Raw genomic sequence first — 23,525 nt, 5'->3', positions numbered from 1 at the left:
ACCCCTGGTGGAACACTGCCATTGTTCTCTTGAGCAAGATACTAAAGCACTAATAATCCAGACCTACAAAAGTATGATGGTATGCAACATGTAGCCAGTCATCCTAGACATAGGCAACTTCTAGCATATGTAAATCAATAAAGCCATGCAAAAACATCAGATCTGAGGGCCCTGGATGTTCACATTGGCAGCAACACAAGACTCTTCTGGGTTCTGCAGTTGTGTAAATAAAGCAAGTGTCCATAATTTCAGCTAGCCAGGTGAAGCTAATATTGCTCAGGTTAGACAACACACTGGCCGTTGTGTATGTCTAAAACACAGAATGCTCACTCATCTTATACACAGATAAGAGACAGATGCCTGGGACCTGTCAATCCCGCTGCTCTCCTTGAAGCTAAAAGTTGATGATCACAAAGTCAAATTAAAAAGACAAAACAGAATCAGCTGCAGTATTACCATGTACAAAGCAAAAAGATGGGGCCTGCAAAAGCTGACCAAGAAGTGAGTTATTAAATATTTTTAAAAAACGCTATTTTTCAAACTGAGACAGTGAGATTCGTGTTCAATGCATATTAAAACAGAAATTTTGAATCTATCACCCTGTGCACAGTTCAGTATGGACAAAAATGTAACTTAATCATGTTTTGTGCAGTGTGATCACAGTCATTTTTCAACTTTAATATAGTGTTAAGTGACGTACCATGGATGAAAAAACTCCAATAAAAAGTCATTTCTTATTAAAGGGGATACTTAAGTAAGGCAGAAAAATCAATGTTTTCATTTTACACAAAGGAGATTTTCTGGAAAAAAAGACCAAGTGCACCCTTAAAAAGCCTTACCAAGCTACACTTACCCACACTTAAAACTCAGCATTAAAAAAGAAAGCAAAGAAGAAAAGTGATGTAAAATATATACATTTATACACATGCTATATGAGCGTTCTTTGTGCATCTGATGCAAGTTAAGGATGCCAACAAAAACAGACAGGGATAGGAAAGAGATGTCATGGTATAATCTACTGAGCACACTCAGCAAGGACAAATTGTGTTGCAAAAAAGCAAATAACCCATACATTGCTATAATATCCTAAGCATTGTACGTTCTGCTAGTACTGCACCTTACCCAAGTCTAAACCCTGTCAGTACAAACATATATAAGATCCTGTTTACATTCGCTTACAATATGAGTCACAAGCACTCCACAAGCTCTGATGCTGAAGAAAAACATTCAGTCCTTATCAACAATTCAAATACACTTTCATGCATTCACATTCACTAATATGAACATATTTGTATGATACACACACGGTTGTGTGCAACCATGGCAACAGTTTATGACAGTTGATTCACAAAACCAATAGCTAAGGTTAAATATGCAGGTAATTTCATATATGTGTTTCATATACGTATATATGAAACATATTACAAGACTGAAAAGAATTACAGTTGGCAAAGCTAATTGTTAACTGAGCTTTTCTCCAGACATTTGTGAAGAAAGTAAACATTTGAAAAAGTTAAATGGTTTTGAAGTGCAAGAGCTTGCTAACATAAACACAGCACCTGTTCAGTGATCTTGATAGGCAAGAAGATAGGAACTGGTATTATCCTGTTATGGGGATGTGAACATAATATTAACAGGAACCACCACAGCAAGTCTGGTCTGGAGTGTTTGAAGAAACAGAGAGACAGAGAGTGTGCTTGTATGTGTGAATTTTACAACAGCACCAAAATGACAAAAGAGGCCAAAAAAAGCAGAAAAGTTTGCACAACAAAAATGTACAGACAGGGTTTGACATCGGTTCCCTTGTAGAAAAAAAACAAATCTCAACAAAAATGAAAATATTACATCCACAAGTGGCAATAAGTGTATTTCTGCAATATTATATCAATATTGGCATGTTTTTTGGCATTATGTCAAGAATATTTATCCTATCTGCTGGATGCTATGTTGTAATATATACTGCTTTCTCAGGGGGTGAACACTGTCTCTCACAAACTATTCCAAAGATACTGTCACTTGAGGACCCATCAGCTCAGTGTGAAGTCTAGAGGACACGCAGTCAATGTAGGATCCATAATGCAGACCTTCACATTACTCTGGCAACCGACCATTACTGTGTACCAATAACAATCCTACATCTGAAGTGCGCTGCTACCAGCTACCAAAGTGGAAACATTTACAGGGTCGACCAGCGGATGTCAAATTTTTTTAACCTTGGCTTTGACCAGATAAGTATCCATCTTTTATGCTGCAGTGCTTTGTAGCCTACAGAAGTGCCTGTGGAGAGAACTGCAGTAAGAAGTCACAGTGATGGGTGGCTGTTGATTTCTCCTGACAACAGTGGACTCTACCCGGGTAAACCCTACCTCACACATTCACAGATCCAACCCAAATACAGACACAACACAATCAACAGCACACCAGCAGTAGCCTGTCCTCGTTTGCCGTACATTACGTATTCACACTAGGCTAAGCACTAAATAAGCAGACAAGAACGGCAGACAAATTTGTCTTTCCTTCCCCTGTTAAAATGTGCTGGGCTCACACTGTTTAAGGTCGAGTGAATGGGGGGGGGGGGGGTTGAAGCAGTGAGAGAGGTTCCTCTTTCGCTAGGAATCAACTCTAGGCAAAGATAAGACACAGAATCTGAATTCTGTGTGTACATGTGTACAGGCGTACATGAGAGTGTATGTATGTGGTTTGTGTGTGCGTGTACGTGATGTATGTGTGCATGATGTGCACGTCTGCCATGTACTGTGTGTGCATACGTAAGTATGCACGTGTCTACATGCGTATGTGTGTACAAGTTAAAGAAGACTCACAATCCTCACTGTTGAGCATCCCTTCTCTGTTGTATTGAAGCTTTCAGAATCCAAACTCTTGTTTTTCCAAACGTTTTTTACACACATATTGTGCATACCATTCAATCCTCTGCCATCAGCATGAAATAAGCCCAAAAACATGCAAGAGTTTTATAAAAAGCTGTGGTTGAAAAGGCAGGATCAAATTATATTTGTATGGCCTCATTCGGTGATTGTTTAAAAAATATATTAGGGATTCCATGAGTTTGAAAATACATTTCACAAATCTATAAAACTTCCTGGATTAAAATGGAACTGATTCACTGCCATGCAGGCAGCCAGTGCAAAGGTCAAAGCTTTGGGCCAGTGCAGTATGCGGTGGAGGTGGATCTTGAATACATACACCTGTGCGGGCTAGTGCGTGTGTGTGTATGTAAGTGTGTATGTGTAGGTGTGTGTGCATGTATATATGTGTATGTGTGTGTGTGTGTGTGTGTGTGTGAGTGCATGTGTGTGTGTGTGTGTGTGTGTGTGTGAGTGCATGTGTATGTGAATCTGTGTGTGTATGTGTAGGTGTGTGTGCATGTGTATGTGAATGTGTGTGTGTATGTGTAGGTGTGTGTGCATGTGTATGTGAATGTGTGTGTGTATATGTATGTGTGTGTGTGTATGTGTGTGTGTGTGTGTGCTGAGGGGGACAGATGCAGTCCATTACAGTGAGGAATTACAGTACAGCAGCTGAAGAGCAAACAATAGGCCTTAAATCAGCCCGAGAGGCACTGAGTTCCCAAGCCAACGCAGAACAGCCCAAAGAGAAGTAGCGGGATAAGAGCCAACCGGCCTCTGGAGCTCACGCACACTGCAGCACGACCCACAGTCTGTCCCGTAAGCGACCGCTCCCCCACCCATCCTCCTCTTCCTCGTCCCCCTCCAGTCCAGTCCCGTGCTCTGGAGGCGTGGCCCACACTGCGTGTGGAGGGGAGTGGCCTGGGGTTCAGGGGGGAGGGGCTTAGAGCAGGGTCCACTGCGACCCCAGGGTGGACAGAAGGAGGAGGAGGAGCAGGACCAGGGCGGGCGGTGCCATGCAGGTCGCGGGGGCACTGCCCTTCGCATTGGGGATGAGCTGCCGAGGGGGGTTGGGCGTGGACCGGCGTGGGGGCTCCTGCTCCTGAGAGACCCCTTTACTGGAGACAATCTGCTCCTCACGGGCTGAGAGAGAGAGAGAGAGAGAGAGGGGAGAGGGGAGAGGGGAGAGGGAGAGAGAGAGGGAGAGAGAGAGAGAGAGAGAGAGAGAGAGAAATTGATAAAGCAATGGGACTCCCAACTACCTGAGGAGGGCTTTGAACAAGGTAACCAAGTTATTATATAAAATCCATAACAATCACAAGCCCATAATGGCAGAGAATAATGAGAATGTTTGATCAAATAATGAGACAGGAACTGACCAGATGGAGATCAGAATCTGTATCTCTCTGACCGTGAGATGACACTGGATCATTTTAAAACCACAGTACATCACATGCTACATACAGAAATAATGATATTTTTAAATGGAAGTAATGCATTTAACTGCATGTTCTTAGTATAACGAAAACTTTAAAAATGCCCCAAACTGGACTCCAAAGCAGGTTTTTTTTAACTTAATTTGTAACAAAATCAAATATGCACACACACATACACACGCACACACACTCACACACAACATACCCTGTCTCAGTTTTATTTTAAATTGACAGTTTCTTAAGCAGTTGCCAACATTCTGCCAAGCATAAGAGGCTTTTTGAGGCCTTTGCCACTATAATTAAAGCGCTCTATAAGGAGCCTGTCATCGCCCTAACAGGGGTCCGTTTGACAACTTCCAAGCATTATTACAGTCAATCACAGAATAACCGCGCTAACAGGGTGTGCGGATTGAAAGCCTCCCGGTCTCCGGGTCTCCCCGGTTCTGCCAGTGTGCAGACCGAGGTGCGCTCGGTGAATTAAGAGCTTACTCGGGTGCCCGCAGCCCCGCGGCCCGCCCTGTCAGCGCGGCGGATGCTTTAAATCAGCCCGATCGAACCGCGTTAGCGCTCCACCCAGGCCCGCGACCGAAGCCCTCTCTTCATCTGCCCAAACAGTGGATTAGAGGAGATTACTCCGGAGCCCCAGAGAGTCCTCCTCTGCAGCCCCCTCCGAACCTTCCTCTCTGATCCCGGGTCAGCCCTGGAGACAAGTCAGCCGTATGCTCTACTGGCGTCCAGCGACTACTCCGTTTCATGGGTTCTAGTTTTGGGGGAATGTGTGATGTTTCAGCACTTTTGAAAAGGCCACTATTTAGGAATGTTAAAAAAAACAAGGACAATACTGTGATGTTCAGGGTTGTACACATAGCATCGATAGCTTCTGTTACCAAAACCCAGTTAGCAAAAGCCGGACATCTAGAGAAATCTAGGTGGAAAGACACTTTGACATAGATGGACGTGGATATCCTCAATATAACTCAGGTTTTACCCGTATATAGCCTGTCTACATCCTAGTTTGCAAAAAAAAAAACCTCCCAAATTTCTCCTGAATACCTATGCATTGTTTCACTGACAAAAAATGTTCACAGATAATCTCCTGTTGTTACATAAGAGACAGGATGAGGAATGCAGGAAATGAACATATGGTTAGGCTATAGAACCTGTGGTGCTATCAGCCTGTTCCTATATGGCAATTAAACCGCACTGCATCATGGAAAATTGAGTTTAAAATCATACAGAAAGTGCATCCTGATCCTGACATCTATTTCTATTTGGGTATATCTGTGAAAGCAGGTAAGAATAAGTCTTTAACATATCTATAACATGTCTGTATTAAGAGCCAGAATGGTCACAGGAATGCATGTAATAGCACAGATAAAATTCAATCAAAGTCACAAGGGTGTCACATTGTCAGCTTTTACATATGAAGGGCAGGACACTGTCACTGTCATATTCTCATATTTCATGAGATGTGTCAATCAAAGCTTGTAATTACCATCATCCACCCAAGAACATTTTTGTAGCAAGACATCAATCATGTGCAGAGCTGGATACACCAGTTATCCAATCAGATGCGTCAGCCTTTTACCCTCAATGGTACTGATTTCAAACATCAAAATCCACTGTAGAATGGTGTCTCGATTTTTGGTGACTTCTGTTCCCAATTCACTGATTACAGTGATTACACTGATTATCAGTTTAAACTGCATTGTTCTGATCTGAGAAGGACCCGTGGGTTCAAACATGCTTTGTGTGTGGGGACATTAAGCACTCAGGCTCTGCTGCTGATGCGGGGAAAACAGGCAAACCTAGCGGGGCTGTAATCTGCTCCCACATCACAATGGACGTGTGTTCCTAGAGAGCAGCAGACAAAGGCCTCGCTGATCTCCAGTCCAGATGGGGTCATTGTTTATGCCACGATCACAAATCTGACTTAAACCAAACAGAGTTCTGAATCCTTTGATACTTTTACAAGGTTGCATTGCCTCCCCCCCCACTGTGTTTCAGGTCTTCCTTTCTGTTTTTACCCACATTTGCATTCCCCGGTTTGTTCTTAATAATGTAGGTCAGGTGCACCCCTGCAGTATCTTCCCTCAGCGTGTGATGGACCGCACTTGCACATACATCCTCTGAAGCGCACTGCAGCCAGCCACCATGCCTCCTCCAGCACAGCTGGGGTCACTACAGCGGAGAGCTGCGATAATGGTGCTTACTACTGTGCACTGATGCTGGAAATAGCCTGCTGAGTGAAACCCCGCCTCCCTGGGCAATGCTACTGCAAGCCATGCATCACGCTGCAGGGCTTCCAGCTACAGCCAGGATCGCCATTACAATACTAATAACAAGTACCTTAGCAAGACACACCGACCGACAGCTCCCCTCTCTTTATGGTAGTTGTTTTTTTGTCTTTTTCTGTTTTGGGAGGTGAGAGCACTTGTGCCAGAGTGTGTTTATAAAGACTTCTGTGATGTGATTATGACTGATATACACATGCACCCTTCAACTACTAGCTCATTACATACAATTCACATTTGCGATATAGTGGCAAGCAGATGGGCCGACTGGCACCATTTCTGTGAAGCTTTATGACAGGACGGACAGTTTCTCATGCGCTGTCCCTTTAAGAGATTTTGCAGAAGAGAGAGAGAATGAGCCAGTCTGCAGGTTAACAGAGTCCATTTTACACCAGGAAATATATGTACAGAGTGTATGTGCCAGTCCAGGGGTAACTCACTTTCCTATGGGCTTCTATATGCATTAGTCTGTCTTCCCAGAAACTGTGCTTGCTTAATGCGGTATAATTGTCCAATTATCTGCTTATGCTGACAGAGCAGCATTTTCCAAAAAATAACAATCTGCAGGAAGTGAAGAGGTTGCAGCAAGCCCAGCCCACACATGGCCCTCAAATAACTTGACTCACTAGGGTTAATCTCTTAAACAGAGTAGAAGCGGAAATATGCCTATGTCCAGAAGACAGCGTAAATTAAGACGTGGTCACGAATTTATTTATTTTCCAAAGAGTGAAGGCACTCTTGACTGAAGAAAGACACTTTGAAGCTTAAAAAGCTTCTTAAAGTTGTTAGGCACATCCATCGATACATTAAAAGAGACAAACATCAATTTAAAAAATTACAGGGTAGCAAGCTTTAGCTTAGTAATGGAAGGGAAATACATTAGCCAATGCTAGCACAGCACCACAGGGTTTCAGTCTACTCTAGCCTGCCTGGAAGCATGGCACAATTGTGTTACTTAAGCACACACATGCACAAACACATCAATTAATCGCACTTTTATTTAAATTTATTTTTGCCTTTACATAGTCTAGTTGCGTGAATCCTGGTTGCTTTATAATATTTTCAAGGCGAAAATCCTGCATAGTATGTCTTTAAACACCATGGGAATATACAGATCACTCTGTCATTTTTTCCTCAAGGTTTTTATGTCACTTGAAAAAATTAACAAAGGACAGATTGAGACAGTCATTTTTTTTGATAGTGACTTCAATCAAAATCCATGCTTTTTCCTCATACTGTATATGCTAATCAATACGAGCAACAGCACAAAATAAAACTGAAAGAGTCTGATGCGTCTGGCCATGGTGAATTGCCTTTATTTTTATCCTGTGCATCACAAGTGCAGCTCTTCTGAAGTTCATAAAAAAGGTTATCTGTGGGTACCGTCCATCTGGGCCCTGCATTTAGAGGGGCTGTATGAAGGCAGCCTCTAAAAACCTGCCATTTTAGTCAAAGAGGCAGATGGTAGTGCAGAAAGAGACAATCCAGAATGACAATCTTTCATTCTGAGCTTTTTTCCGGAAGCATCCGCACTCACACGGGAGACTCCTCGGCATCAATCGGTGGGCGTGCGTGTACCTCTCAGCTGTCCGCGCGCAGAAACCTCTGGGGCGAGGGGGCGGGGAATAAATTGCCGTGCATCGCAAATGGCCGACAAGCGCCAAACATAGCCTTACGGGACCCCTATAAAATCCATGAATCAAAAGTTGGAGAGATATTGACTTCTGAAGTGAGATTCGCAGCCAGATCAGCCATCACAGGAACATTAACAGCCAAGATGATCCTCTTTGTAGTAGGCTGTAGGTTTAATTCCAAGTACACCACTGCAACTCTGCAACCCCCCATTGCCCCCCCCCGCCCCAAAAAAAGAAAAAAAACAAAAAAACAAATCGTTTCATGCCATCCAGTCCTCAGGGCTTTCACCTCCATATCAAGTCGTTTCATACCTTCCTGTCACAGACATAATTACAAGACAAGCTCTGACCGCTGTGCGACATCCAGGTTTGGACGTCCCCGCCACTCAGATTCAACCTGAATTCATTACCGGCGCTTTGAGCCATTCAAGGAGTCTGTTTGTGAAGACGTTCCAATTTGGCTGACATTTCCGCTTTATCTGAAAAGGCAATCATTTACGAAGGCCGCGGCTATGGGAGGCGATTGGCGGCCCGGGGTAATTGAATTTCAGATTGGAGACGGTAATTCCCCAGTTTGACGTTTATTCTGCCCGCAGCGCACGCAATGGCGGTTGGAGGTCGGTCAACTTGCGGTCCTCCCCGCAGATACTGTAGATTCAAGGCACGCTCCACCCTGCTTGTCTTCTCCATAGAGCTCTGTGGTTTTTCTCGTGCTTAGGACCCCCTCCTGTACGCTCAGAGGTGATTCTGAACATCCTGGTTCGCCAGAAGGGAGGGGACAGAGCCGAGCTCCCACAGACACAGGCACTGGCCTAAGGCTCAGCCAACCTGGGTGTGGCGTGCGAGAGATCGCTCTGGTGCTCCTTCCATCCAAACCCACTGGATCAATAATTAATGTAGCTGACCATCCCCCTGGATTCAATCAAGATGGTTCAATTGTGAGGGGAAAAGCAATTCAATCAAAAATTTAAACAGATTTACAACAAAGTGACTGCTTGCCTAAAGATGTGGTATTGACTGATTAACTGGACAGCTGTATTGAAATACTGCGGCAGATTAATCTGGGAGGGGTAATTATCCTTCATGAAATGGCATTTTCCTTTAAAAATGACCCTGCCAGTTCTAATTGATTCCAGGGGCTTATGGTGAAGGTCTTCTGCGTTTTGTTCAGGAAGTCTCCGGGAACATTAGAGAAAACAGAACAGAGCTGAACGACACAGATAACGGAAGCAGCAGGATGCTTCACTTTCATTTTTCTTAAAGCAACTTACTTTATGCCATTTTTAAATACACTCTGATGCACCGTAGGCAGCGGTAACATACAGCCAGCTTTGATGGTGACTGACAGTTAATAACTAATAAAATGAAAGTACTAACTTGCAGGGACTGCGGTTTTGAGTGTCTGATTTAAGACTTTATAGATTTAACTTCAGCTCTGATCCTGGGTAGTGTATTTAGCCAGATAAATACGGCATAGAACAAAGAGGCTGTAGCTCTTGCCGCTCATGGTCTATGAGTCATCGCACTCTATAAAGGGCTGAGGCATCTCTTCGTCTCTCCGCGGAAATGGACCTGACCCTATTAGTGGGTGTTAGGAAGAGAAAGAGTCATAAAATCTGGATTCTCAGGTTCCCCGAGACGCTGGCGAACTGCTAGGGATGCAGCTGGACCGTTGGTCTCGGCCCAGTTCTCTCCTAACGAGGATCGGGGTGGCGGCCCGGCCGAGCCCGGCCCAACATTAACGAGGCCTGCACACACCCTCTCATTTCAACACGGTGACTAAGACTTAGTCATGCGCTTGAGAGGGAGAGGGAGTGAGTGTGTGCGCCATAACGAACATGCAACGTACTGAAAATAGACCGAAATAAAATATATGTCTTCAAGACATCGCAACACGTCACAATATACAGGCAACTGCACAAATTATTACCACTTTCAGATACTGCAATATATTTTTGTCTACAATATATAGTGTGTGCAGCAGCACAGTAGCGGGAGTCTGTGCTCTGTAAGATTTATACAGCAGTGTGGGGGGGTGGGGGGGTGGGGTGGGGTGGGGCTACAGAGCCCCATCGATACTGTGAGTGGCAGGGCAGATCAGTCACTGTCCTGTAAAGGCCACGGCATTGGCCAAAAGCCTGCCCCTCACCTCACCGGCCCCCACATTACTCAACTATTCATCCCCTCTCAAGGATGCCCCCCCCCCGCCAGCCCCAGCCAAACACACTGTTATTCCCTTTCACAAGGGCCCCCCGTCCCTTTTTTTCTTTTCACCAGGAGTCTTTCGGACCCGAAGGCCAGAGGCATCAAAAACACTAGGCATCCCCACCCTGCTCCCCCCCCCCCAGGAGCAGTGACAGCCATGGCTGTAACCCCCTCCCCTCCCTGGGGCACTGAGTCTCACAGCACACGACAGCAGCAGAGGAAAATTAATTCAACGCAATTATGCGCCGCGCCGCTGACAAAATGATGACATGAGCGTCTGACACGGCGCGTCGGGGGAGACGGAGAGACGTGTGCGGACTCCGGCGGCCCGATATCGGCTTATTACGGCTTTCCGCCGTGCCGCCGGGGTGGCGGCGGCGGCGGCTGAGGGGCTGATTCGCCACCCTGAAGATTAGACCTCTGGAATACAAAATACAAGTGCAGGTGTGGGGAGAGGAAGCGCTTTTAATTTCTCCCGCAACCGAAAGTGCCCCTGTAGGAAATACGACAGGAACTGCCAGGCCTGCAGACGGCTGGGTGACCGCAGAGAGGTCAGAACTGTGCGGATATTGCACTGGCCCTGGATCAGTCACTGGCCTTTAATGCATAACGCGGGGTGCAATGCGTTAAAGCCAAGATTCTCATTAGGGTTGAGTCAGGTGATCCTGGATCAGTGTTTTTTTTATGGTTATGAAGTTTCCAAAGCTCCAAATGGCCGAGTGTGGAACAGCGGGTAATAAAAAAAAACATAAGGTGATCTCCTTTGTCTGATCCATCCCTTTGTGGGAATGCAGTTCAGTCCCAAGCTTAAAACGGAGCTGGCTAATCACAAAGTGTCCATATGAGCATCGCATGGCTTCTCTCCATCTCTCACTTCTCTCTCCCTCCTCCCCCTCTCTTTTTTCTCTCTCACTCACTCACCTGCAAATTTCACCATTCACCATCTCTCTTTGATTCCCCCCTCCCTCTCCATCTTCTATTTCTCCATCTCCCTTTAATCCTTCTCTTCCCTTCTCTCTTCCTCTCTCTCACCCCTCCCCCTCACTCCTTCTCTTCTATCACTCTGCTTAGTCCATCCTTCATCCGTGTCCAGTTTAGAAAATACAGGACACAGTACAGTGAGAAAATCACTATTACATTACAAACAATTGCCACAGATGAGAGAATACACACGTGTGTATGCAGTGCCGTGTTTGCCCGTGGTTCAATTTTGGCCGATCAAGTACACATTTTGGGGTAACAAATCAGGGAGGTCTGGTAGGTGTGTGAGTACTGATGATCTTTTGAAAATATAACAGGTCTGCACTTTTAGCTGCCCTACAGGCTAGCACCAAGGTTTTGCATTTTATGTGAGCTTATATAGGCTGTCAAATGAGAGGGGGAGTGACATGTCCAGAATGATGAGAAGTATTCAGATATTGCACAGCCCTGTGTTGTGCTATTCGGTATTAATTTGATAGTGGTCTCAGTTCTGTCAAAATTTGTCTTTAACTATGTTTTGCAAATAACAGCACTCTAAGTGTTCAATTTTCACAGTTTACTCGGCCTGGTAAATTCAATAATCACCTAAATTAATCTGTCTTAACCATTCAAGAAGAAAAATCAATCCTGCATTTATTCGTTGGTCACGATAGCGGATAAACATCGACTGAATTCACGCCAGTGGCAAACCATTTTTTATCTCTGCTCTATAATATCGTTCTATCACCAATCCGAGATAACACCCTGTTATCTACCAGCATATAAATCATCTTAATTTGATTGTGAAATACTTCATTCAATAGAAATCACTTCACTTGCTTTGAAAAGAGGTCTGCAAATCACATTCTGGAGGACACATTTCATAATGAGTTTTGATTGATTTAAGGATTGATTTATTGAGTCACTGACAATCTGCTGTGGAGTCGATATGGCGTGTTGAAGGCCTTTGGGTCTATTAAACACACACCCCTATATCCACGCCTACAGAAACACACATTTAAATTCATTATTTGAAACTGTACCTAAATATACAACAATGGGCACTATATGTTTAAATGTCAAGGATGTCAAGACCTTGTAGATACTCCATGCATTTAATATTTGTCCATGCATTTAATATTTTTCAAAAAAATTATAAAATAATAAGTTCCTCAGATCAGTAATTTTATATAAAGCAATGCTTACTCCAGACTGAGCAATGCTTACTCTGTGCCCACAAAAGCTGAAACAGAGCAGCACACACACACGCACAAACAGACCCACATGCACACACAGACACACGTACGCGTACACACAGGCACACACACACACATTGCATGAAGTGAGCTCTCACCATATACAATGTCATATCATGTTATATTAATTAATCTATAAATCAAAAATGGCAAGTTTTCCCAACAATTTGGAAATTCATGAGGACATCTATAAATGCCATCTTCAGTAACTGTGCTCTCAGTACCCTTGTTAACATGTATGGGCAGTACAGTTGAGCAAAACCCCAGTCCACAAGCTTCCATAAAGGCAGCACGGCACAGGGGCGGAGCTCCAGCTCCTTCAATCACTTTGACTGACACCTCCTCATTAGTCACAACCCCTGAAGAGCAACCTGGGAAGTCCCTTGGGAACGAGACAAAATGGCAGCAATCTCGCAAGGCAGCCAGAGCACGCCGACATCAATCAAATTCTCATTCGTTTTTCAGTTCAGAAAAATGGCCGTTTTCAGAAATAAAATGAAACGTAACAGCAGAGTAATCCCACGATGAGGAAGTGAATCTCCTGATTGGCGTCCTAAAGGATTTACCACTATTGGTTTAACAAGGTGTTCCTGCATGTATTGTTCTTGTCGGAAACCACTTTATTGCTTCAAGAACCTCTGAGGGCCTTCTTTTAATCACTGGCAATTATGTTTCCGCTGTTGACTGACACTGGAACACACTAAATGAAATGCATACAGGCCCCCTGGGCACTCTGCGAATATTCTGCATACCGCCTGAATGAGCACCAGGTGAAACTGTCACCTGGGATTACAGATTATTAAACGGGGAAGATAAAAGCATTCAGTTCAATGCAAGGAGGCAGGCTGGTAGGGTCCCTCAAAGCACGAGCGGTATTCAAAGGCATGCCCCTTTCAAAGGCATACATGCTGATGTAGGCGTTTGAGCCTGCCTCTTTAGACACATGCACACACACACATACACACACATACGCACACATTCACACACACATACATACACACACACGTGCGCGCATACACACACACACCCACACACATATATATATATATGTGACATGCATGTACAGTTCACATAAGCGCAAACACACCAGAGCCAGGCTATGGATAATAAACATGCAGAATTCAAAGGCGTGCTGATGAGCTGAGCTCTCTGGCGGTGTAAGAGAGGGTGTGAGAAAGGCCACAGAAAGAGCCGGAACAATACGCTGATAAATGAGTACCCCACGCTCTCAAAACGACAACCTTAAACCTCAGAGATCTGCACTGACTTTGCCTTAAGCGTCACACTTCCTGTTTCGTGACTGTTCGGTTTCTCATTATTGCCTCACACCTGTAGCACCGAGTCCTCAGGAAACAAAGATTCGGCCTTGGTGAGAACATGACGTCAACCGCAATCAGCTAATGAAGCATATTTATATCCTGGGCTTTTGTGTGCTGATAGCAGTATGCTGGCTGCAGATTACATAGATGGCGAGTCCACCTTCTGCTCTGCCGCCAGTCCTTTGTGCTGCACTAAGGATACTGCACTACAGATTAAACGCAGAAGTCATTTCCTGCGATGCAGAACGACCGCGGCGCCTGCAGGCTCCACGATGCAGGGGACACGGCGGCGAGAGGAAAGGCCTATTTTTGTTTTTAATTAAGAAGGTCACGGACATTAATGGCCGCAAACGCAGACACAATTAATCTAGTCACCATGTCGCTGAGCCAGCAAGCCAGGGGCGACCACCTTCCCCCTTTCCTTCTCCCTCTGTCAGGTGTGACAGATAAATATGTTTCTGCTCATTTTCTTTGCCTGGTTGTTGGACATGACTGTATTGTCGGTGTGGTGCGGAGGAGCTTGCTGCATTAGCATGCTGATTACTGGAGGGGGCGCCAGTCCACATTGGGGGTGTTTCCCTTCCACATCCATCTCTGTCACAAAGAGTCCAGCAGACCGCATTTATAGATATCTCCCATGAATATTCACATTTCTGTGAGTACTCACCATTTTTAACATGAGCCCAGGCCTTCAGGACCACATGAAAAAAAAGCTCTTGGAACAAACCCTAACTCGTGGAACAACCTGACAGTTTTCTCTTACAAAAAAAAAAGGTTAACGCACACAAGGTCAGGTGACTTTGTCCACAATACCACCAAGGACACAATGCAGAAAGGAAGGCCTTGATTGGGCTTATGTATAATGAGGAGCGAGCTGCCCTTTCCTCCACGTGTGCCGGGCAAGGCTGGGAAACACAATCAAGCGCATAATTGCGCACGTGAAGCCCGGGCCACCCTTTCAGAGCCTGAATGAGTGATAAGGCCCTTTTTGAGCAGCCAGCGAGGGGTTGATTGGGCCCTTCTGAGGCCGCGGTGTGAACGCGCGGCGCGGCTCGGACTCCGGCGGCGTACCCGTTCGGGCAGGCGTGCTGCTCGCTGCCAGGCCCTCTCTTACAGGGCATCTTAATTACAGAGGGGGCCCAAAGACACCTTTTTTTACTTTGGCAGAATGAGCTGCTGCCAACTGCCTTAGGAACTGACTTCAAGATATAAGAGAGAAGTGTGTGTGTGTGTGTGTGTGTGTGTGTGAGAGAGAGAGAGAGAGAGAGAGAGAGAGAGCCTGTGTGTGTGTGTGTGTGAGAGAGAGAGAGAGAGCCTGTGTGTGTGTGAGCCTGTACGTGTGTGTGTATGTGTGTGTGTGTGTGTGTGCGTATACGTGCGCGTGTGAGAGAGAGCCTATGTGTGTGTGTGAGCCTGTGTGTGTGTGTGTGTGTGTGTGTGAGCCTGTGTGTGTGTGTGTGTGTGTGTGTGTGTGTGTGTGTGAGCCTGTGTGTGTGTGTGTGTGTGTGTGAGCCTGAGAGCGTGCGCGCATGCATGCGTTTGTGTGAGGTTAGGGCTGCATTTTCTATTCTACGGGGATTTCCGGGGAGATTTCAAGGAGAGGATGGCCATTTCAGAGAGATCCTGTCAGGAGATAAACAGGCAGTATTCTCCTAAGGACTCTTTCGGATTTGTTTTTGCCTCAGGTTATTTTTATTGAGTTTAGACAAAAAAGATGCAGCGAACCATCAGGTTTTATTAGTATGTCATAAACAGAGTTTGGCATAACTGTTCTAAAAATAAAGTGAAAACCCCATTCAATAAATGCACACGCAGGGATTGAATGGCTTCTTAAGGTATTGGCCAACAAAAATTCCCTCATAAATCACTGATTAATTTCTCAGCACGATACTATGCTTATTTTTAAATAGTATTATTTTTTCTCATTATAAAACCCGTTTTATCTCGAAAAAATCATCTCTCATCAAGAATTAATACCTCACCATGCTGTGCACTCTATCATAATCAAGTAATTGCCGCCAAACTGGAGAGATCCAACTGCGACTACAAACTGCAAAACAGAATAATGCACCGTGTGTGTAAAAGAAACAGGTATCATGAAATTTTTTAAAACATTCTGTAAAAATATTTGATAGAATGGTTGATACTTTAAATTCAAGCCTGTGTTGCAGTAGGAAACATAGGGTATGCAGTGCTGTGACAAATGGTACTGTATGCTGTGGTCCCAGCACAGGAGACAATAAGAGGAACTGAGAACGCACAGCTTAACATCAGCTTTAGAGTACCAGCGGTCACAGTGGTAAACACAGAAATACACCTCAGACCCTTTATCAAGTGGCATCTTCTTTTCTCCCAGTGAAACAGACACTCTCTTAGAGCCATTCAGCTTATTCACGCGGCACACAAAACGGTTATTAAATACAATATGCAGTAGCTGCTTACGGCTGCACTTCCGAAAGGTCCACTCTTTTCAATATCTAATTTGTTCGTTAACATTCAGCATGTTTGCGTAATGTCTTCATTTAAAAAGAGCCACGCAATGTATTTTCTATTTATATCTGGAGAGGGAATAATGGACCAGAAGCCTTTTGCTGGAGGCATGGGGGGCTGTTGGGGAAAACAGTCTGTTTTCAACAAAAAAGCTGCAGTTGGGCTGTCCAATCAAATCTCAGCGTATTGTCACATCAAAAGGTTTTTCTGTATCAGGCAAAAAAAAAAAAAAAACAACCTTCAAAGAAGTTTTGCCAATTAGGAATGTACACAGTCTTTTTTTAACAGCAAAAAAGATGCTGTTGTGCTGTCCAGTTTAATCTCAGTGCATTGGCATGTGAAGACCATAAGCTTTACTGTATCAGGCAAAACAAGTCCTTTCATTACACAGAGGTTATCTGCTGAAACAATACTCCCAGGATATGGATATGACATGGATAATATTCTTATTTCAATGCTTATTAATGTCTTTATACTCACATTAGTTTCATTTTAAAGTATAGACAGTAACTCATTAGCTCAATGTACGTATGTCAGTACACTTGAGACTTAAATAACCACCAGCATCAACAGGTGACAATCAGTGGTTCACAAGAGAAAAGACTGAAATATGACCAGAAACAGCCCTGGTTACTATCTCAAATGTGCTCTCTCACAATCTGTCTGCTCTTCGCTGTCTCTTCTTTCTCTTTCCATATTTACCTCATTTGCACTCTCTCTTTTTTACTTTGTATTTACTTTGTAAGTACATTGAAAGAATTTTCTTTTGTTTTTGTGAAGACTTGTTTTTTAAAAAAGGTTTTAAGTGATCTCATGCTGAAGCCTAACAGACATATTTTCATACGTGCTTTTACGTTTCTAAAATGCCAATGCCTATTACCTTCTGGGTCCTGCTAAGGTAGCAATAATGTGGCATAAAATATCTGTTGTGTGCCTAATATTTTTTCAAATACAATTAAAGCTGCAGTGGATTTGAACTTTCGCAAAATAACTCCCAAAAATTGCATGTCAGTGGAGTGCTGTGCTTGCCAAGATTAAGAGCTATCCATTTAATCTCCCATTTAGAGCTGCCAGGAATATATCAACTCTGCGACTGAGCTGTTTGATCAGTAAAGTTCAAAAGCAAAGGTAAATTTCCAATAATACTCCCTCAAGGAAAATTTCCTCCATCAGCTAATACTGCCTAGGATGTAGAGCTAACCACATGACTGGGGTAGATTCACCAGCACTCCAGAGTAGGCAATGAGATAATTCAGCGACAGTCATAGAATAATACAAAAGGGTTCCCAAGTGCATTACAAACCACATATGGAATCGAGGTCTGGCAAAACGTCTTCATGTCCTACTGTCATATTTGTGTCACAGCGACAAGGTCGGTCGAGAGGCAGAACTGGGATACGGTATTCACGGCTGCCACCTCCCCCCCCCCCCCCAGCCCCCACCCCCCACCCCCCACCCTCCCAGAGGCGGCTTCGCTGAGCGCAGATTAAACAGAAGCCCATTTGGAACCGAACAAAAATAAACAAACCGAATGGCCCACGGAAGCCTTAGCAACGTGGCGGGCATGTAAAATAAATCAGGCGCCCGTCTCCGTGGAAGCCCGAAACGGCACGGCGCGGCGCGGCTGGGGCGCCTGGCAACGGGCCGGCCCGCGCGGCATACGGTGACCCGGCTCCGGAGTTAGCGGGATTAGGGTGACGCGCCGAGCGCGCTGGAGAGGCCTCCGCCGCAGCACGCACCTGGCTTTCAAACGGAGAAGCGGGACGCGAGAGAGCCTGGCAGACGACGGCCCCGCCCGAGCCGATGACCCCCCCCCCCCAGCCTCGCGGCCGAAGCGGGAATTGTGGGTCAGCAGCAGCGCCTGCGCGCTGACATTACGGTCAGAGCCGCTGATTCATTCTGGCGTGGCGACGCGGTTCGTGCCTCGTGGCCCGGGACTGGCTCAAAATTATTATTTTCATAGTCAAAAAAGCTGCAACAAGCGAATGTTGTTTTTTCCAGTCGCAAACAGCAATGGCAACTTCAATCTCAGTTCAATCCGACTCCACTGAACACTGACTTGCCTCTTGCCTGCGCTCTGCGGTCTGTGGTGTTCTGTTTCCGCTTGTGCAGAATAAGAAAGTCATCATTATTTTGTGTGCTCTGAGACTTGTTAGGATTGGGTTCTTTGATTTGATACACAATTGAAACATTCTCTTGAGATGGCAATATGATCACAGGGTCAAGGTAGATTAGCAGGAAACCTCCTAATGCAAATGCTCATGCTAATTTCTTTTGAAAAAGAGTCTCTTTAGTCAGTGTGAAACAGATCAAGGGTTTTTTTTTTGTAACTTGGCAGCATTTTGATACCAATTATTTTGTAGGCAGTGCAATTTCAGCAATATAACCAACTACAGTGTTTGTTTTGTATATGCAAGCAAATGGGTTTTGCAACATTAAAAACATTTTGTCGTTACATTTGAGCTGGCAGAGTGGTGTATTAATTAAAGAACTGGGCATATACTTATGTAATTATGTACTAATTATTGGGGTACTGCTACTATACCTATAACCAAGGTAAAATATTCTGCTGTATTAATGGTTTTTTATTAAAAAAAAAAAAAACAATGTACATCACTCTGGGTAATGTTCAAATAAAATAATTATTTATTTTCCTGCTGAGTAAAAGCATTGTTATGCGTATCTACTAACAGATGTCAACACGCACATGGCTCAATTTTTCACATGGTCCCAGAAGAAGCTGCCCCAAATACTGGCAGTGAAACAAAGAGAAGGCTCTCTCCCACTCTTGCTGAACTCCACAAAATAGAACAGGCTACATGTCTCTCCTCAATTTCCCGAAACTGCTAATCCCCAGTTATTATGATCAGCGGTATTTTACGACTCCTCAAGGCCACTAATCAGCGGAGGATTTTGGGCGGATTAGCACATTCAGAAACGCCCTTTTTCACTGGACGAACGCCACGCTAACGCTATTCGTGGGGTAAAGATCATCGGGAGCTGAAAACGTTTCGCCGTTTCTCAGTTTCTTCCTCTCCTGTCTGGTTTACTGCTTTCACCTCAGAAATGCAGAGATTGTTTCCGCTAAGGCTCTCCGTAAACCAGGTCATTAAGCCTGACAGATTTACATTGCAAGCAGCATTTTAATTGGATTTAAAAACAGCTTTACGATTCGCAGACAGCCGCCATGCCCCCACCGTAGGCCCCACCTCATCGTGCGGGATGGCTGGAGCAAAGCGGGGTTAGGCTTTTTAAAAAAATGCTTCAATGGGAGGCCTCCTGGGAAACATTTGTTACTGCTGTGTGTTGTGTTGGTGGGTCAGTTGGGAGTGGTCTTCCATCCGGACAGTGAAGGCCAACGGCCCCAATAGAGTGACAGGGACATTCAGCTGAATAATGCTGCCTTTTCAGATGAGACTGAGTTTCCTAATCATTGATTGTCATTAACAATCCTCAGCACTTGTCAAAATCATTAGTTGCAGGTATTGAAATTATCTACACCTGGCATCATCCTCCTAAAAGTTGACTTATGATGCTGTGACTCGCATCCTCCATCCATTTTGTTTCCAATGACACACAATAAATGAGAAATCACCTCTCAGCTTGTCTTGTCTAGTTCAATCAATGGTTATTATTATTATTATTATTATGATTATTATTATTATTATTATTCACTATGTTCAAATCTTATTTTTGTTATACTTTTTGTGCAAAATGCAAAATATGGCACACAGCTGGTTAGCTGTGGAAAGTAGTTCTGTAAGGGAAATAACATGAGAAATAACATCTGGCATTACTGAGACAATATTCTATTGTGTCCACCTAATTTGAATGACTTTCCCACACACACAGCTCATCAGCTAAAAGGCCCTGCCCTTGGAGAAGTATTTAGCCTCAATCATTAAGCGATCTTTCTTTCAGCTCCACGGATGAGTTATGCAAGTCACATGCTTGCTCCTCTTGGCCCTAAGCTCCGCCCATGTCTCCGGGCGAAATTCATCGATCGCAGGCCATTAAGGGCAGAACTGACTACCACCAATAAACCATGAGGAGTTCCAAAACAACTCCTCCATTCAGAGGAGCAGGGCAGGGACGAGCAAGGGCACACATTAAAATATTCACTTCGAATTAAACTCAAACTCGGTTTATGTGAATGCAAAAGGTGTGAAAAAGAACTCTGTCAAAGCTGATTTATCCCTGAAAATCTTACTGCGCAATATGAAAAATAAAAGTGAAATAATCTCTCGGTTCACATGACGCTGCAACCGTGCCCCTCTACAGCTATCAATGCCTCCGCACCCTCCCTTAAATTCCTCCCCATCAGCACCACAATGTTACTGCGTCCTCCATAGATAGCATATTGCATGACAGAAAGAGGAGTGACAGTAGTGCTACAGCATTGCTATAAATACGTTCTTCCTGTCAGAGACAGAAGGGCTGAAATCAGGTGTCTAGTCTCTAAACTCCACCACACTCCCATCACACGCTGGTCAAGCTGGAGAAAGGCTGGAGAAAGGCCACGTTGACAAGGGGACTAAGGTTCACCCCACTCGCTATATAGCTGAGCCGCCAGTGGGGGTCCTCGGATTCCAGAACGAAGGCCAGCAGTGGGCGTTAGACACTCGCCGTTACTAACACAGGGGCTGTTATTAACACAGGGGCCGTTATTAACACAGGGGCTGTTATTAACACACGGGCTGTTATTAACACAGGGGCTGTTATTAACACACGGGCTGTTATTAACACAGGAGCTGTTATTAACACAGGGGCTGTTATTAACACACACAGGCTGTTATTAACACACGGGCAGTTATTAACATGCGGGCTGTTATTAACACAGGGGCTGTTATTAACACACACAGGCTGTTATTAACACAGGCGTTATACAGGTTGTTATTACACAGGCTGTATAACACAGGGCCATATACACAAGACAAATGCTGTCAGGAGCACCAGGCCTTCAGAGCCGGTTGTTATCAAACCATCGATGCTCGCGAGGAGAGAAGGCAGAGGCTGCCGTCATCACAGTCAGCACTGTCAGGCGCCAGGCATCAGATACGAGGACCAAACAGGACATCTGACCCCCGTCCTTTAGCCCGCTTGCCCCTCTCACCCATTATACGGTCTCCGGTCAGTGGAGGCCCTGCACTGCGCAGGCCCCTTGCTAATTAGCCTCTGATCAGAGTGCTGTCATCCCAACGGTACTCAATCACCAGCGATTAGCATCAACGTCATGCCACGTCTTCAAAAAGCACCTCAGAGTACGTTTCCCCTGTCAAAATCGTGACCTTGTCCTTGAAGAGCCGAGACCAATCAGAAACCAACACTCCTACCCGTGAGATACTTTATGAATAACCTCTTGTGCTCCCAGCAGAGAAAAATATACATTTTTTGTTGACATAATACGAGTGTCTTGAATGGAAAAAAACACGTTGCAGTGAAAATATTTCCAAAAATATTTTTGTTGAGTGTCCCTTGTAGTGTTGTTTCAGCAGAGTAGAACATTTAGTTCATGACTCCTGTCCCCTTAAGGAGACAAAAAATGAATTGCCGGGTCTTAGGAGAATTTGGGTCCAGGTCTTTTTCGTAACGGATGGCTGCTTGTTACTTGTTACTAATTTTATTTATTTTTTTTTTTGAATGGTCAGGAGCTTTTGATATTTTAGGATAACCGTGTAAAGTGAAGCATGCAAATTTGCGTGCTTGGAATTTTACATGGTACCTTCCGGCCGGGCTGAAAGTAATTCATTTAGCATTACTAATTCTCTGGTTGGAGTCCCATTGCCTTGGATACCGGATGTCCGGCATTAGATGTATCAATCCTGACTCCCAGGGGATTCTGGGAGCATAGTCCCCTGAGTTGGCATGCCAGTTCAGCGCTGCTATCCCTCCAATTACTTTATAAGCAAAGAAAACATTCCTTCAATATTAAGAAATACATTGTCCAAACACAGGGGGCTCAAGATCCACTTTGGCAGATCCCAGAACTCATTAAAAAAGAGAGATAAAGATATTCAGTGGTTTTAGAAAGTTGATTTCTCCCCAAGCACAGCCTCTTTCAGACAGAGCCTCAAACCAGCCTTTCAGCACCAACAAAGCGGGAGCAAGACACACAAACAAGCGAAGAAGAAACAAAGCTCTTTTCAGAGCTGCTCAATGTGGATCGCATACAATAAATACAGAATCACAGGGCCAGGCAGTGTGTTGTTTTACAGCCAGGGTGCTACAGTGTGTTGTTTTAGAGCCAGGCTACAGTGTGTTGTTTTAGAGCCAGGGTGCTACAGTGTGTTGTTTTAGACCAAGGATGCTACAGTGTGTTGTTTTAGACCAAGGGTGCAGTGTGTTGTTTTACAGCCAGGGTGCTACAGTGTGTTGTTTTAGAGCCAGGGTGCTACAGTGTGTTGATTTGGAGACAGGGTGCTTTGTCATCATTGTTGTCATCATCATCATCATCACCATCATCTTAATCAGGCAGCTGAGGGCTGGTGTGGCGTGCAGGGTAAATTGGTCATAAGGTCCTGATTAAATGTGATGCATGCCAGGCGTTGATTGCGGCTGGGAGCCTCACTGGGCAGTGATTGGCGGTATCGCCACCTGGTTTCGGTTAGGAGAGCGCGACACCTCGGGCGGATCAGGGACCTGCGGCCTACGTTCGTCAGCTGTACCAACTACACAGCCCTCAGTGGCGTGTGATCAACCACCAAACTTACATGACCCAACAGGGCAGCCTACATTTGGCACTTCATATATGCACGTACTTGGACACTGAAGCTATTCAAGGGTACACTTGCGGGTTCACCTTTGGAGGGAACCTCCAATATTCTACAGGCCATGCTGGTGCTGTGAGTTGTGCTCAGTCAGTGTGAGGCTGTCCTGTTCCCTTTCAGTAAAGCAGCATGGCCGGGCCCTTTCGGCCCCTCCCAGTGGCCCTCAGCGGGGACGGGGCTGAGGGTACACAATGAGGACCTCTGTGCTGATCTGTGCTGACCTCAGAGCCCCGCCTCGGGCCTCCCCGGATCCCCTGGAAGGATGGATGAAAGGATGGATGAACCTCCAGCGCTTTC

The 23,525-nt window shown here is 44.9% G+C and overlaps 1 protein-coding gene across 2 annotated transcripts in view; it reads right to left on the bottom strand.

Annotated features, from left to right (window-relative positions):
* Positions 1 to 2,831: 2,831 nt before the first annotated feature.
* LOC135256482 (glypican-5-like) overlaps positions 2,832 to 23,525 on the bottom strand; it is a 111,981-nt gene continuing 91,287 nt past the window's right edge. For both annotated transcript variants that reach the window (XM_064338290.1, XM_064338289.1), the window contains one exon: positions 2,832 to 4,010. In XM_064338290.1, the coding sequence (XP_064194360.1) occupies positions 3,811 to 4,010 (200 nt within the window). In that variant the 3' untranslated portion in view covers positions 2,832 to 3,810. The remainder of the gene's footprint in view (positions 4,011 to 23,525) is intronic.

This window comes from Anguilla rostrata, chromosome 6 (assembly GCF_018555375.3).
Source record: "Anguilla rostrata isolate EN2019 chromosome 6, ASM1855537v3, whole genome shotgun sequence".
In the NCBI taxonomy this organism is placed as follows: Eukaryota; Metazoa; Chordata; class Actinopteri; order Anguilliformes; family Anguillidae; genus Anguilla; species Anguilla rostrata.
Note: the sequence above shows the minus strand (reverse complement) of the source record. Positions and strands in the feature narration are given on the sequence as shown.